Here is a 14,688-nt window from a genome sequence, read left to right on the forward strand (position 1 = left end):
CGTTCACAATCTGTTGTGGTGTCACCTGTTGTGATTGTGTCTCCATTATTATTAAGTGGGCACGTATGTTTAAATTGACAATACCTAGCCGTTATTAAAGCTGTGGTGAACGGAGCTAAGTACATTCCGAATCTATGATAAAACTCACAGCTCACTGAGCTTATAGCGTGTTCGATGAATGGGTCTTTCTCTAGAGATTCGCATAAATACAGGCGATGTTCTGCCGGGATGGGGAGAAACGTACTAGCTACGGCTGTGTATAGTTGTAATATAGAAGACCCTATCGTTTTAGTCATGGTAGCTCCCAGTCTAGACTCGTAACGAGCGTACAGTTTTTTAATCTCTTCGTCGGTCATGTTATCAATTTTTTCGATGGTATAATTTTCTCCCAAATATTGGGAACATTTTCCACCGGCTACCAAAGCAGCGAGTCTTTCTCTATGTTTATCTAAAGATTTATCTGTAACATTTTGATCTGCATCAGATTCTTTGAGCATTTGTTCGATGAGTTCGTCGCATTCCATAATGTAATACCTAAGGAGATATTTAAGTCTAACATAATATAATATGACATATCCAATACAACCCGTAATAATGAACTGTTGTGAAAGAATGAGGATTTCGAACCACATTTTTTATGTAATATTAACCGCTAATGTTCAATTTGCTACATTTTGCTACATTTTGCTATAATTTGCTACATTTTTGCTACAATTTGCTATAATTTGCTAAGCAATTGCATAAGCAGCTGGTTGATCGGTTTTTAATACGAGTTTACAGTGCTTCGTTGCCGCTAACACTTTTCTGACTTTATCTCGTTCGCCCTTGGTATAAATGACATCATTTTCGCGTAAACATTCCTCGAATGAATCTCGATCTTTGCAATGAAACAGTGCTACCCATTTGGTCTGCTCTCTGAGATCTTTCAGGACAGAGTTGTATTTTTGAGTAAGTACCCAAACGCTATGTTGAGTATGCCGACCAGAGAATGCTAAATACGAAAGCATATCTTTCTTTTTTGTGAGTTCTTTACTCGCGCTGCAATCGTCTATTACGAAAAGGGTAGATTCTCCTTTGTATTTTTCGTGACATACTCGGAGGCAGTCTTGTAAACGATCGCCCGGATCGACTCTGTGTACCCCGTCGTCATTCATTACCCAATCTCTCGATAGGTAGGTTTTATTAACGCTTATAGTCGGGCACAGAATAATAATATGATCGAAAACGTCCCGATAATGACTTTCTAAAATATCTAGAATAAAGGCTGTTTTTCCGCAGCCCGTTTGCCCGCATATGATAGCGCAGTGCGGATCTTGAGGTAAAAGATTATCAATAGATTGCTTGCACGAATCTCCCATTCTGTATATTAAGTTGCGCATCCATAATCACGTACAAATATATGTTTAATTTACCAGCCGCTTCCTGAAGCTTCGTTATCTGTATGGTGGCACCCTTGCTAGCATTTTCTATTCTCCTCCCACTGCCGTGTAATTGGTCATCGTCCGTTGTTCGCATGTCGAGCCATAGCGCGTACTTCGTGGTGAGGTATTCACCCATCGATACACTCCCGAGAGACAGATCTTTCACGACCGCGTTAACTTCCGGAGAACGTTTTATAGAAGGAAGTTTTTTAATCTCATCCCACTGGTGATACGCTAGCATTCCTTGGCTATATAGTTGATTAGGAACGCCCTCGATAGTCAATTCTACTTTTGTAATCTTGGGATTGTAGAACTTCTCGGTATTTCTTTTAAACGCATCGGAGGGGTCCTCGAACAACATTAAAATACCCTTTAACGACCTCGTTGGAACGTTTAGATTGATATTCCACATCGTATCTTTTTTGTCCCTCGTGATCTTTCGGTGTCGCAGCACGCGATCGTACAAAATGGCTAAACTTCCCGTATACTGGTTACGAATTTGTCTGGCTAATTCGGGATCCGTTATCATATCGTACTCCAGCGAGATATTGTCAATAGAATAGCTAGCATCATCATTAGCAGATCTGATTACTCTACCGTAGTCATTAAAAGTGAGTTCGTATTCTAACCTATCACCTAGGGATGCTTGATAAAAGGGCATGTGGGAATCTAGTAATTCAAAGTCTAGGGGAACATAGAATCTGTTACCTAATGCGTCGGCAACGGCCTTATCTTTTTCGTTGGTATCAACACCATTTTCAGCACCCACGCGCAGTCTCAATGTGTTCTTATTACAAATACCTTGGTACTGTAAGTTTTCCCGCTCTTTATCCGTTCTCCAGAGATCCATGTAGCAATAGTATACATCGCTATCGTCGATACTCAAAACCTCATTACCGCTAATTTTAATGGCGATTTTCTTAACGATAGCACGACCTATGTTCTGAACGGGCTCCCTGTTAACGTCTGTAGAAGTCAAACTAATCGTAAACGCTAGTCGGACAGTTCCCGGAACTAACACATCGTGTGCGCCGAGATTAGGAAAGCGAACCAGAAGCGTTTGATTCTGATCTATGGTACTAGGGTTATTAGTTATAGTTACAGACTGACGAATTGCTTTGACCCCTAATGGATCTCGAAGTCTACGTTGTGGGTTTAACTTGCGTCCGTATTGCGAAGACATTGTTTATATTGAAATTATGTACCCTATGTTTAATATAAAAATGGCTAATTTTGAACATAATGAATTAGATCTAAGTACATTTGATGACTTTGATAACCCAAACGAAGAGGGTACTGATGAAACCAACTTTGGTGGCACGAATCTTAACGATGAAATTTTACAATCAACCGTCAATGATTATTACGATGCATTAAAAGATGATAAAAATTATGTTATCCCAATAGGTCGTGACTATTCAAAGTTTAAGCTAGATGGTAAAGGAATATTGCGAGTGCGTGACTCTCCGCATATTGATCTTATGCATTATAGTACTCGTAAGCCCCTAGCCTTGTCTACTATAGCTGGTAAACATAGCCGCGAGTTTGTTCGTGATGAATTAGGTTTTGTAGAATACGGACGAGCAAAACTTCCCGCGAAGACTACTAAAGTTCTTCGAACCGTGCGTACTGAACTCGGTAATACAGATGATTTGGAAGAAGCCTCTAATGTGGCCACGAACGGACTCGGAGAAATCTTAGATACCTATTACGATAATTCCACGGTCAGTGTATCACCATATTCGGAGTTTAGTATTAGGGAATTACGAGGTCTTGACAAGGCAATGCGAACAATGCGGGGAGAACTCATCAATAATACAGCCATGATATCCGAAATCGACAAGCATATAGCTCAAGAGAAAACAAAACTCGAACAGGCGGACGATGAGTTCAGTAGACGCCGCGTAGCAGAAAGATTACGTAACTTAGAAGACGAAAGATCGGCCCGCCTCGAAGCTGCTTCCAGTAATAGAAAGGCACTTCGTTCACAAATCAGTCGTATTCGAGAAACTATCGATCAAGTCCTCAACGATGACACTACACTGGCCGATAAAATTAAAACATTGTTCAGAGAACAGGGAATAACCATTGCCAGTATTTTAACCGCGTTGGGATTTATTATATCGACTTTGACTCTCTCGTTAACAGGTGGTAGTACAGGTGGAGGTTCACCGCCCAACGATAAAAATGGTATAAAAGAGTGGATAAAAAAGCATTTAAAAGCATTAGGTTCAGCACTGGGAAAGCTCGCTGAGAAAGCCGCAGCCGCACTTCCCGGTATAATAGGGAGTGTTGTTTCCTGGCTATTGAATTTATTAGCTAAGACCACCACTTGGCTTAGTCAAAACTTGTGGGGGTTGATCGTAGCAATTGCAGGGCTGTTGTACGTGTTCGCTAAGAACTATTTAACCAAATCATGAGTAAGCCAACCGAGACTCCACCCACTACGAGCGCTGTTTTTTCATCGATATGTTGTTGATTTTTAGCCTCAATATGCGGTGGTACTTGAGCATTAGTAGATGGTTGAGCGATAGTTGGTGTTTGTGGCTTGACTATTCCCTTTTCGCCCGTGATCGTTTGCGTTATTAATTCAACGTTAATATCTGAATTTATACCTGGTTTTTGTTGATCGGTAGCGATAACAATTTTATTATTATAACCTATCACTTGACCGATCTTAAGTTCCATATTACTCGGGGACATGTATAGTCCCGGCGCATAAACGAAGTCCACTTTTGATTGAGCGTACTGTAATGCATCTTGAAAACGCTTTATAGACGATGGTATGTCAACTGGTGAATTAATGGCGCCCTCCACGTTTGCGACAAACTGTTTTTGCACATCGAGTGCCGTCCCAGTACCGATAATGGATGTTCGTGTTTGCGATTGTGCACCGAGAATTGCCCATACATAAGTTCTTATCGATTCATTAAATCTTACAAATCCTGGGTTAGTAAAATTATTTTCCGTTTTATCATTAAGAAATTCATTCCAAGCGTTTGCGGTATCGTTCATTTGTATAAATTTTGTAACAATATAAGCCAAACCACCCTTAAAACTCATAAGGGAACCTCTCCAATCGTTACTCCAAAGTTCCCAGCCATGATTAAGATTATGCAATCTTACAAAAAGATTGTCTTTCTGTAAGAATTTAAATGGATTGAATGGTTGATGAGTTTTTTTAACTAAATCATCGCTGACTTCTTTAACAGTTCTTTGTCCGCTGTACGGAACACCTAGACCATGGTTTGCTCCTTTAATGCGCCAATCTTTACTCGTAGAAATATTAAATTCATTACAAATACGCTCATACGCGGACCTATCATAATTATTATTTGTGGAATTCCACGCTCGATCCTGCGGTAATGGAGCACTAATTTCTTTAAGTATACGTCTAATCTGATAATACACATGAAATAATAAAACAGACTTATTTAGCATAAATCCTGGGGCATTAACAGATACGCCACATCCCGTTGTGGCACACCATATGGCAAAGTTTAACTGATTCTGCCAAAATTGCATCGGATTGTGAAACCAATCGTGCACCATTTTATCGCTAGTTGCCGTGACCCTGTAATTTTCAAAGATATCTGGGAATTTAACGAAAAATTCAGCACCAGAGGCAGTTACTATAATCGATTGATTAGTAATGTATCTCGATTTCATATTTAAGTTATGATATAGTATCATTGTATATTTAATATGTATGTTACACTACCTGGAATAACAAATGGTCAGTCTATTGAACTGCTTCATACTATCGATAACTCGGATGGACAACTCGAAGTCGCTCTATGTGATGTAACGTATTACCCACTGTGGACCAATATAAATGCTATAAAAAGAAATAATGAGTTGTCTATAACAGATAAACAAAATATTATTGAAAAAAACATTAAAATACCTGATGGGTATTACAGTATATGCTCACTCAATGATAATTTTTTTAAGCCTAATGGAATTAGTATCACACAAAATGAGTCGAATGGGATAGTGAAAATCAGCACTGGAGAAAAAGGTATGTGGATTCATGAGAACTTAGCAATTACGCTTGGATTTACACAGGTAGAAAGATCAAGAAACTTTATATTATCAATATTCAGGACAACATCTGATGGAGATGCATTACCCGATTTAGTTCCCTATAAAGAGTTGTTCATCCATCTTGATCAAATAAGCACGACGGATAATATTCAACTAGAAAGTCCTTCAACTCTGCTCAGAAGTGTTCCAGTGAAAAATGAAAAATACAATAGCGGTAGAACGGAATCTTTCTCGTCATTACAATATAAAAAATTGAAGCGTGGTATTATTTCAGACCTCAAAATTTCTATATTAGATGTAAAACATCAACCTGTACATATAGGATACTTAAGTGTAACGCTCCATATTAAAAATAATGGTTGATGCCATATTTAAGTTATGATATAGTATCATTGTATATTTGATATGTATGTTACACTCCCGGGAATAACAAATGGTCAGTCTATTCAACTGCTTCGTACTATCGATAACTCGGATGGACAACTCGAAGTCGCACTATGCGATGTAACGTATTACCCACTGTGGACCAATATAAGTGCTGCGAAAATTAATAATAGGATACATATATTAGATAAAGATGCTCCTGACAAATACATTACTATACCTGATGGGTATTACAGCGTATGCTCACTCAATGATGAAATTTTTAAGCCTAATGGAATTAGTCTCTCACAAAATGAATCGAATGGGATGCTTAAAATCGACACTGGAGAAAATGGTGTAATTCTTATCCCATACTTAGGAATTACACTTGGATTTGAGCTTAAAATTATAAGTTCTAACGAAACACAACATGGAAATACATTGCCCGATTTAGTTCCCTATAAAGAGTTGTGCATCCATCTTGATCAAATCAGTACGACAGATAATATCCAACAAAAAAGTCCTTCAACTCTGCTCAGAAGTGTTCCAGTTAAAAATGAAAAATATAATAGCGGTAGAACGGAATCTTTCTCGTCATTACAATATAAAAAATTGAAGCGTGGTATTATTTCAGACCTCAAAATTTCTATATTAGATGTAAAACATCAACCTGTACATATAGGATACTTAAGCGTAACACTCCATATTAAAAATAATGGTTGATGCATCAGGCCCTGGAACAGTAAGACAATGTAATACAATTGCGCTTTCCGATCTCGGAGACACAGAAGGATTTGATAAACCCGGTACCGATGGTAAGTTATACGCTTTACACTTACACGATAATGTATACAATCGGAAAGAAGTCACATTCACGGGTAATCTAGGAGATTTAAGCGATGTCGATGTTAGTAGACTCCTTAAAAACACTTCGTACAATATTACTCGCAACGACGATAATAAATGGACTATGGTTGAAGCAAACATCGAGTGGCTACTGAATATCGTCATTATCCCACCTTATGTGATGATGGGTAAGGGACATAATTTAACTAAGATAATAAATAGTGGCATCGTACTCGCGGCTTATATCCCGTCAAAACGAAAAAGTGTGTTGGTTACTCCCCTGCCAGAAAACCCAGGTCATATGTTATATAGTCGTCCGTCCTTAAAAAACATTAGTTTAAATTTGGTAACTGAATTCGAAGATATTAAAGTTAACCTGAGTGCAATACCTAATATTTCTACGCTTATTATTGAAGTCTTGTTCGGAGATGTACCGGTAGATGCCTTCGAAATATTACCAGGTCTATCGATTAAATGGCTCAAGAAACACGAGCGTCAACGTTGCAGTATTATTCATATCGGAGCATCGCCCGTTGCAACCCTCGAGGGGGTCCAAATTATTAAAAGTGGTAGTATTTCTCTTTCTAAGATATTATTGCCGTATAATATACATTTAATAAGGTTGATGTATAGTCTCAAAACATTTAAGCAAGACCAATTAAAGACTATTATATGATTGTTATATACACTATGAGTTTATATCCGGCGCTCAATGAAGCATTTGAAAAGATGGAAACTGTTGATGGATTTCGATTACATCAAATAAGCGACATAAAACATCGAATAGGGAAGGATAGGGAGTTGAGACTTGGATTGTATAAAAAGTATCGCAGAGCCGTGAATGCTCTGGACGGAGTTGACACCGCTCTTGTAGTATCTGGCATGGGACTCGGTGTAGCGGGTATCGGTTTACTATCAACTATAATCGCCGCGCCTATCGTGCTAGGCATGGAAATAGCCGCTGGAGTCTCGGGACTGGCAGGAATAGCGATAAAATTCATTTCTCGTGGGTTACAAAAGAAAGCATTAAAACACGATAATATTCGGATACTCGCCGAAGCAAAGTTGAACAGCATCGAGGATCATATTTCGACAGCAATGGCCGATTGTAAGATATCCGAGGATGAGTTTCGTTTAGTGCTGTCGGAACTCAACAAATACAATAAAATGAAGCAGGAGATTCGATCAAAATCTCGTAAGACCAGTGGTATTAGCGAAGACGAGAAAAAAAAGTTCATAGAAGAGGGGAGGCAACAAGCGCGTCAATTATTCCGTGCCAAAACCAAAGAACTGGTTGGAGATTAAAAATAGATTGCTTACTATCGTTTGATCACATTTAGACAATTGCTTACATAAATATATAATAATGGAGAAAGCTATTCAATGGAAAGAATTACCACAAGGTTTTTATTATATCAGTGATGTCAAACCAACCAAATACGGTTATCAATTGTTTCTTATCAATTTACAAAAAGAGTGTAGTTATATAGTCTGGTCTCCTAGTAAAATGAACGAAGAACTTAATAAAAAATGTTGAACATCGCTTTATCGATAAAAATAATGAAGAATATTTTTATTACCATTTAGACTCATCTAAAGCAATGATTGGCCCCAGGTATTGGTGAGCTAGAGCCAATTTAACTTAATCTTATGACTATCATTAAATCGCATCATCATTTTGGCATAAAAAATTCCATCTGTAGTAGCAGTATAGGTATATAAATCCAGCTCCAGTGGAGTTGCGGCAGAACCATCATTACCTATACTACTCATGGTCCAATCAAAATCGTGTAACGAAATCGACATCCGGTTGGCAAAATGTCGTGCAGATTTCCATCGATTGCAGGATTTGCAAAGCATCTGTACCGTCAATTTAGCGTCAACATATATATTCCAAATCTTTTCATGTTTTTAATCAAGGTGCTCACATGATTTGATTACTAATAAAGATCTTGATTATCCATCATATTGTCTTGACTGGGCACCGCCATTTTGTTTGAAGCAAATGCAATCGATATGAGAGGTGGAATGTGATTGGTCAATAGGAGGGACATACAAAGGACATAACTCATAATAGACACTTGTGGTGCTAAGCTCAAGCTCAGAAAATCCAGCCTAGTTCGGCAAGGGTGGAAACTGGACCTTCACAGTCAGTTAACTCCCTTGCCTCTAGAAGATGGTAAATGGATCGAGTCGTCACTGTGTGACTTGGCTGATTGCATGTCAATGTACATTGATGACTTTGGATAGTGCACTTTGTATCAATCACTGGTTTATCTGGTCTAGATTCCATTATTTACAGGCTACTCTGATACAGCTGAAATATTGCTGACTGGCGTTAAACAACATAAAATCATTAAAGCTTAACAGTGAAGTTCATATGTACACGCTCTCTCCTTTGTCTGTCTGAACAATTTGTTTTCTTCTACTCTTATCTAGTAGTTCAGCCGTGAACATAGAGGTTAGAACTGGTCTTCAGCAACTCATGCTTGTCCTAAAAGGCGACTAATGGATTCATGCATTTCTCATATTCTTGTATGACTTCATTATTTACAGACCACTGTCATACAGCTGGCATATTGCTGAGTATGGCGTTAGACAACAAACAAACCAAAAAGCGTATCTAGTTCAAGTTTCATGCTGTCATTTGGGTTAACAGCTTAAATAAAATGTCATCATTTGTGTTTCAGAAACAACAGTCTTGTCTCAACACTCCCTAAAGTATGGGAGGTTTTTCCAACAGTGCGCCATGTTTTAGAAGCCCTGACAGTTAACACGAGCTCATGTTAATATATAGGAATTTTAACTGTTTTAACTTTTATATGCATTCCAGCATCGAACACGCCCCTTGATATATGCACAACAGTCCCTTGCAAATAATGATCTCATTGGGAACTCAAAGGTGCTGCATTCTCAGTGATGAAACATGAACTTGTGGTTCAGGACCAAGGAACACCAGGTGGCATGTCATGGCTCTGTATGGGCGAGGATGAGGTGGTCTGGAACACCAGGTGGCATGTCATGGCTCTGTATGGGCGAGGATGGGGTGGTCTGTATTGTGGGTGGTCTGTATGGGCGAGGATGGGGTGGTCTGTATTGTGGGTGGTCTGTATGGGCGAGGATGGAGTGGTCTGTATTGTGGGTGGTCTGTATGGGCGAGGATGAGGTGGTCTGGAACACCAGGTGTCATGTCATGGCTCTGTATGGGCGAGGATGAGGTGGTCTGGAACACCAGGTGTCATGTCATGGCTCTGTATGGGCGAGGATGGGGTGGTCTGTATTGTGGGTGGTCTGTATGGGCAAGGATGGGGTGGTCTGTATTGTGGGTGGTCTGTATGGGCGAGGATGGGGGTGGTCTGTATTGTGGGTGGTCTGTATGGGCGAGGATGGGGTGGTCTGTATTGTGGGTGGTCTGTATGGGCGAGGATGGGGTGGTCTGTATTGTGGGTGGTCTGTATGGGCGAGGATGAGGTGGTCTGGAACAACAGGTGTCATGTCATGGCTCTGTATGGGCGAGGATGGGGTGGCCTGTATTGTGGGTGGTCTGTATGGGCGAGGATGGGGTGGTCTGTATTGTGGGTGGTCTGTATGGGCGAGGATGGGGTGGTCTGTATTGTGGGTGGTCTGTATGGGCGAGGATGGGGTGGTCTGTATTGTGGGTGGTCTGTATGGGCGAGGATGGGGTGGTCTGTATTGTGGGTGGTCTGTATGGGCGAGGATGGGGTGGTCTGTATTGTGGGTGGTCCGTATGGGTGAGGATGGGGTGGTCTGTATTGTGGGTGGTCTGTATAGGCGAGGATGGGGTGGTCTGTATTGTGGGTGGTCCGTATGGGCGAGGATGGGGTGGTCTGTATTGTGGGTGGTCCGTATGGGCGAGGATGGGGTGGTCTGTATTGTGGGTGGTCTGTATGGGCGAGGATGGGGTGGTCTGTATTGTGGGTGGTCTGTATGGGCGAGGATGGGGTGGTCTGTATTGTGGGCGGTCTGTATGGGCGAGGATGGGGTGGTCTGTATTGTGGGTGGTCTGTATGGGCGAGGATGGGGTGGTCTGTATTGTGGGTGGTCTGTATGGGCGAGGATGGGGTGGTCTGTATTGTGGGTGGTCTGTATGGGCGAGGATGGGGTGGTCTGTATTGTGGGTGGTCTGTATTGTGGGTGGTCTGTATTGTGGGTGGTCTGTATGGGTAAGGATGGGGGGGCCTGTATTTGGGGGATCCTAGGTCCCCTGCTATGCCTATCCTTTATATATAGTGCTCTATGCCGCTGTGTGCCTTATTGTTATAAACATCAAGACCAAATAAAAAACATTTTATATGATAAATATTCCAGCCCAGATCAGCTTTTTTTCTTGTTTTACAGAAGATCCAAACCTATCTGTATGCAAATGCTAAAAGATTGGTTGAATGTAGTCTCATTTCAAAAACCTTCATGTTGCCAACTCTACTTGAAAATTTCACATTTATTTTGTAAAAAACCAAAATGATTCTGTTATCATTTCTACAATTTTCAAAATATGAAGAATTATGCTCTTGTTTCTTTGTCATTTGTACCAATCATTCCATTTTCTTTCATTTTTCTATTTGTCAAAGAAAAGAAATAAGATAATTTGGCCTTATTTCATGGCATTCCCCTGAGTCAGTGAGAATGCAGTTCAGTTTCCCTCTGCTCTAAGTGTTAAGTCAGTGAGAATGCAGTACAGTTTCCCTCTGCTCCAAGTGTTAAGTCAGTGAGAATGCAGTACAGTTTCCCTCTGCTCCAAGTGTTAAGTCAGTGAGAATGCAGTACAGTTTCCCTCTGCTCTAAGTGTTAAGTCAGTGAGAATGCAGTACAGTTTCCCTCTGCTCTAAGTGTTAAGTCAGTGAGAATGCAGTACAGTTTCCCTCTGCTCTAAGTGTTAAGTCAGTGAGAATGCAGTACAGTTTCCCTCTGCTCCAAGTGTTAAGTCAGTGAGAATGCAGTACAGTTTCCCTCTGCTCCAAGTGTTAAGTCAGTGAGAATGCAGTACAGTTTCCCTCTGCTCCAAGTGTTAAGTCAGTGAGAATGCAGTACAGTTTCCCTCTGCTCCAAGTGTTAAGTCAGTGAGAATGCAGTACAGTTTCCCTCTGCTCTAAGTGTTAAGTCAGTGAGAATGCAGTACAGTTTCCCTCTGCTCCAAGTGTTAAGTCAGTGAGAATGCAGTACAGTTTCCCTCTGCTCTAAGTGTTAAGTCAGTGAGAATGCAGTACAGTTTCCCTCTGCTCCAAGTGTTAAGTCAGTGAGAATGCAGTACAGTTTCCCTCTGCTCCAAGTGTTAAGTCAGTGAGAATGCAGTACAGTTTCCCTCTGCTCCAAGTGTTAAGTCAGTGAGAATGCAGTACAGTTTCCCTCTGCTCCAAGTGTTAAGTCAGTGAGAATGCAGTACAGTTTCCCTCTGCTCTAAGTGTTAAGTCAGTGAGAATGCAGTACAGTTTCCCTCTGCTCTAAGTGTTAAGTCAGTGAGAATGCAGTACAGTTTCCCTCTGCTCTAAGTGTTAAGTCAGTGAGAATGCAGTACAGTTTCCCTCTGCTCCAAGTGTTAAGTCAGTGAGAATGCAGTACAGTTTCCCTCTGCTCCAAGTGTTAAGTCAGTGAGAATGCAGTACAGTTTCCCTCTGCTCCAAGTGTTAAGTCAGTGAGAATGCAGTACAGTTTCCCTCTGCTCCAAGTGTTAAGTCAGTGAGAATGCAGTACAGTTTCCCTCTGCTCTAAGTGTTAAGTCAGTGAGAATGCAGTACAGTTTCCCTCTGCTCCAAGTGTTAAGTCAGTGAGAATGCAGTACAGTTTCCCTCTGCTCTAAGTGTTAAGTCAGTGAGAATGCAGTACAGTTTCCCTCTGCTCCAAGTGTTAAGTCAGTGAGAATGCAGTACAGTTTCCCTCTGCTCCAAGTGTTAAGTCAGTGAGAATGCAGTACAGTTTCCCTCTGCTCCAAGTGTTAAGTCAGTGAGAATGCAGTACAGTTTCCCTCTGCTCCAAGTGTTAAGTCAGTGAGAATGCAGTACAGTTTCCCTCTGCTCTAAGTGTTAAGTCAGTGAGAATGCAGTACAGTTTCCCTCTGCTCCAAGTGTTAAGTCAGTGAGAATGCATACAGTTTACCTGTCTTCAAAGTGTTGTCTCCGTACTACCTGTAATGACATTTTATATTCAAGGTCAGGCCACACGTTTGTATTGTTTGGTTTATGGATTTGATAGGCCGACCCCAGAGGCCACAGACCTAAAATACCATGAGTTGTATTAATTTTTATTTGCCCAAGTGCTCCGTCTTTCAAATATTAGATAAATAAAAAGATATGGTTAAAAAAACATACAAAATTAAATTACCTATAAGCTTTTTTAAATACCGTATTCGACGTAATAAGCACCCTTGCTCTAATTAGCGCCCACGGCGATATTTGCTAATATATTGGCTAGTGAACAATCCCAATTAGCACACCTTCCGATTGATCAATGTACAAAAGACTTATCTCTTCGTGTATAATACGCACTCGTGTGTTATATGCACCCTTAATTATGGGCAATTACATTCTTGAAAATATATCTGTCGTATATAAACAGTTCCGGTTGTCAGTATAATCCACGAAATTTAAATTTCAAATCTGTTTTTTTCCACCAAAATAATATTCTAATAAGAGACTCCTATTTCTAATTTTGAGAGCGCCCTGGGCGCTGATTACGTCGAATACGGTAATATTTGATCAAATCCATTGTATGTAGCGTCTGGGCACTGCAAGCCTCTATGAATAGAACAAAGCCTTCAATGCAGTAATTACATGGAATTTTCAAATCACTTGACATCCGGCACTGAAAACAGTTTTAGCATTTATTTTACTGAACGTACTGACCTAAATAACTTCATGCCAAATACAAATTTTTTTTACAAAATAGAGCTACACAAATTAATCTAATTTTGACATACTCCTGTCAAAGCCAACAAAAGTCTGTAATGCCATAAATTAAAAAATGTGTGTCCTTTGATGTGTTGAAGTCAAGTCTGGATATAGTGATGAAATCAAAATTTGCCTTAATTCATCACTACAAACTAATTTCTGATATCTGGGGGATCAGACTTACAAATACTGTGAATATCATCGCTAAGTTTTAATTTTACTTGTGGAAAGGGTCAATCATTTGTTGACAAGTTGAGAAAAATCAGTTGATAACAAAGAATTTATGTGATTATAGCAAAAACTCTTATTACTGTCGTCCCTTGCTCTAACTTCCTTCACGATACGTACCGTATTCGACGTAATAAGCGCCCCACTCTAATAAGCGCCCACGGCGACATTTGCTAAGATATTGGCTAGAGAACAATCCCAGTTAGCACCCCTTCCGATTGATCAATGTACACAAGACTTATTTATTCGTGTATAATACGCACTCGTGTGTTATATGCACCCTTAATTATGGGCAACTAAATTCTGGAAAAATATATCTGTCGTACATAAACATTTCAGGCTGTCAGCATAAACCTTGAAATTTATCTTTCAACTCTGTTTTTTTCACCAATGAACATTCTAATAAGAGCCCCCTATTTCTAATTTTGAGAGCGCCCTGGGCGCTTATTACGTCAAATACGGTATTTGGCACAGCACTCTATTCTATGTTGGAGCTCATTTTGAATATAGTCAGGAGAAATTGTAAGTATTTTCCAATTTCCGTAACTGTAAATTCTGTTACTGCACGACACAAACACTTGATATATACTACTCAAAAGAAGTTAAAGAACTCCCAATTTATTTCATATGACTACAGTTAATCTGTCATTCTACCATGACATTGGTTCCAAATTAATTTAAGAGGTATCTACTCTACAGTGGGACTACATCAAATTTCAAAACACATTGGGTTTATCGCCAAAATGTTTTACCTTACCTGACGCTACACACTGCTATAGGTGTGGCGTTAGGTAAGTAGAAAAACAAGTCATTTAATCAGAATGCTCATATTAAGACAGATTAACTATAGTCCTTTGTAAAAGTTGGATGTTCTTTCATTT

At 40.0% G+C, this 14,688-nt stretch overlaps 2 protein-coding genes across 6 annotated transcripts in view; both read left to right on the top strand.

The window, feature by feature from the left end:
• LOC124151112 (tetratricopeptide repeat protein 13-like) overlaps positions 1 to 11,713 on the top strand; it is a 54,376-nt gene extending 42,663 nt beyond the window's left edge. For 2 of the 5 annotated variants that reach the window (XM_046523432.2, XM_046523434.2), the window contains exon 25: positions 9,368 to 11,713. In XM_046523432.2, coding sequence (XP_046379388.1) covers positions 9,368 to 9,467 — 100 coding nt within the window. In that variant the 3' untranslated portion in view covers positions 9,468 to 11,713. The remainder of the gene's footprint in view (positions 1 to 9,367) is intronic. The other 3 variants (XR_007223199.1, XR_007223198.1, XR_007223200.1) reach the window with 3 other exon arrangements.
• LOC125384303 lies at positions 9,719 to 11,713 on the top strand. Its single transcript, XM_048403161.1, has 2 exons — positions 9,719 to 9,837; positions 9,942 to 11,713. The coding sequence occupies exons 1-2, from the start codon at positions 9,719 to 9,721 to the stop codon at positions 11,158 to 11,160; spliced, it is 1,338 nt and encodes a 445-aa protein (XP_048259118.1). The 3' UTR covers positions 11,161 to 11,713.
• Positions 11,714 to 14,688: the final 2,975 nt, after the last annotated feature.

The sequence above is a fragment of the Haliotis rufescens genome, unplaced genomic scaffold (genome assembly GCF_023055435.1).
Source record: "Haliotis rufescens isolate VD_foot unplaced genomic scaffold, xgHalRufe1.0.p SCAF_3, whole genome shotgun sequence".
Lineage (NCBI taxonomy): Eukaryota > Metazoa > Mollusca > Gastropoda > Lepetellida > Haliotidae > Haliotis > Haliotis rufescens.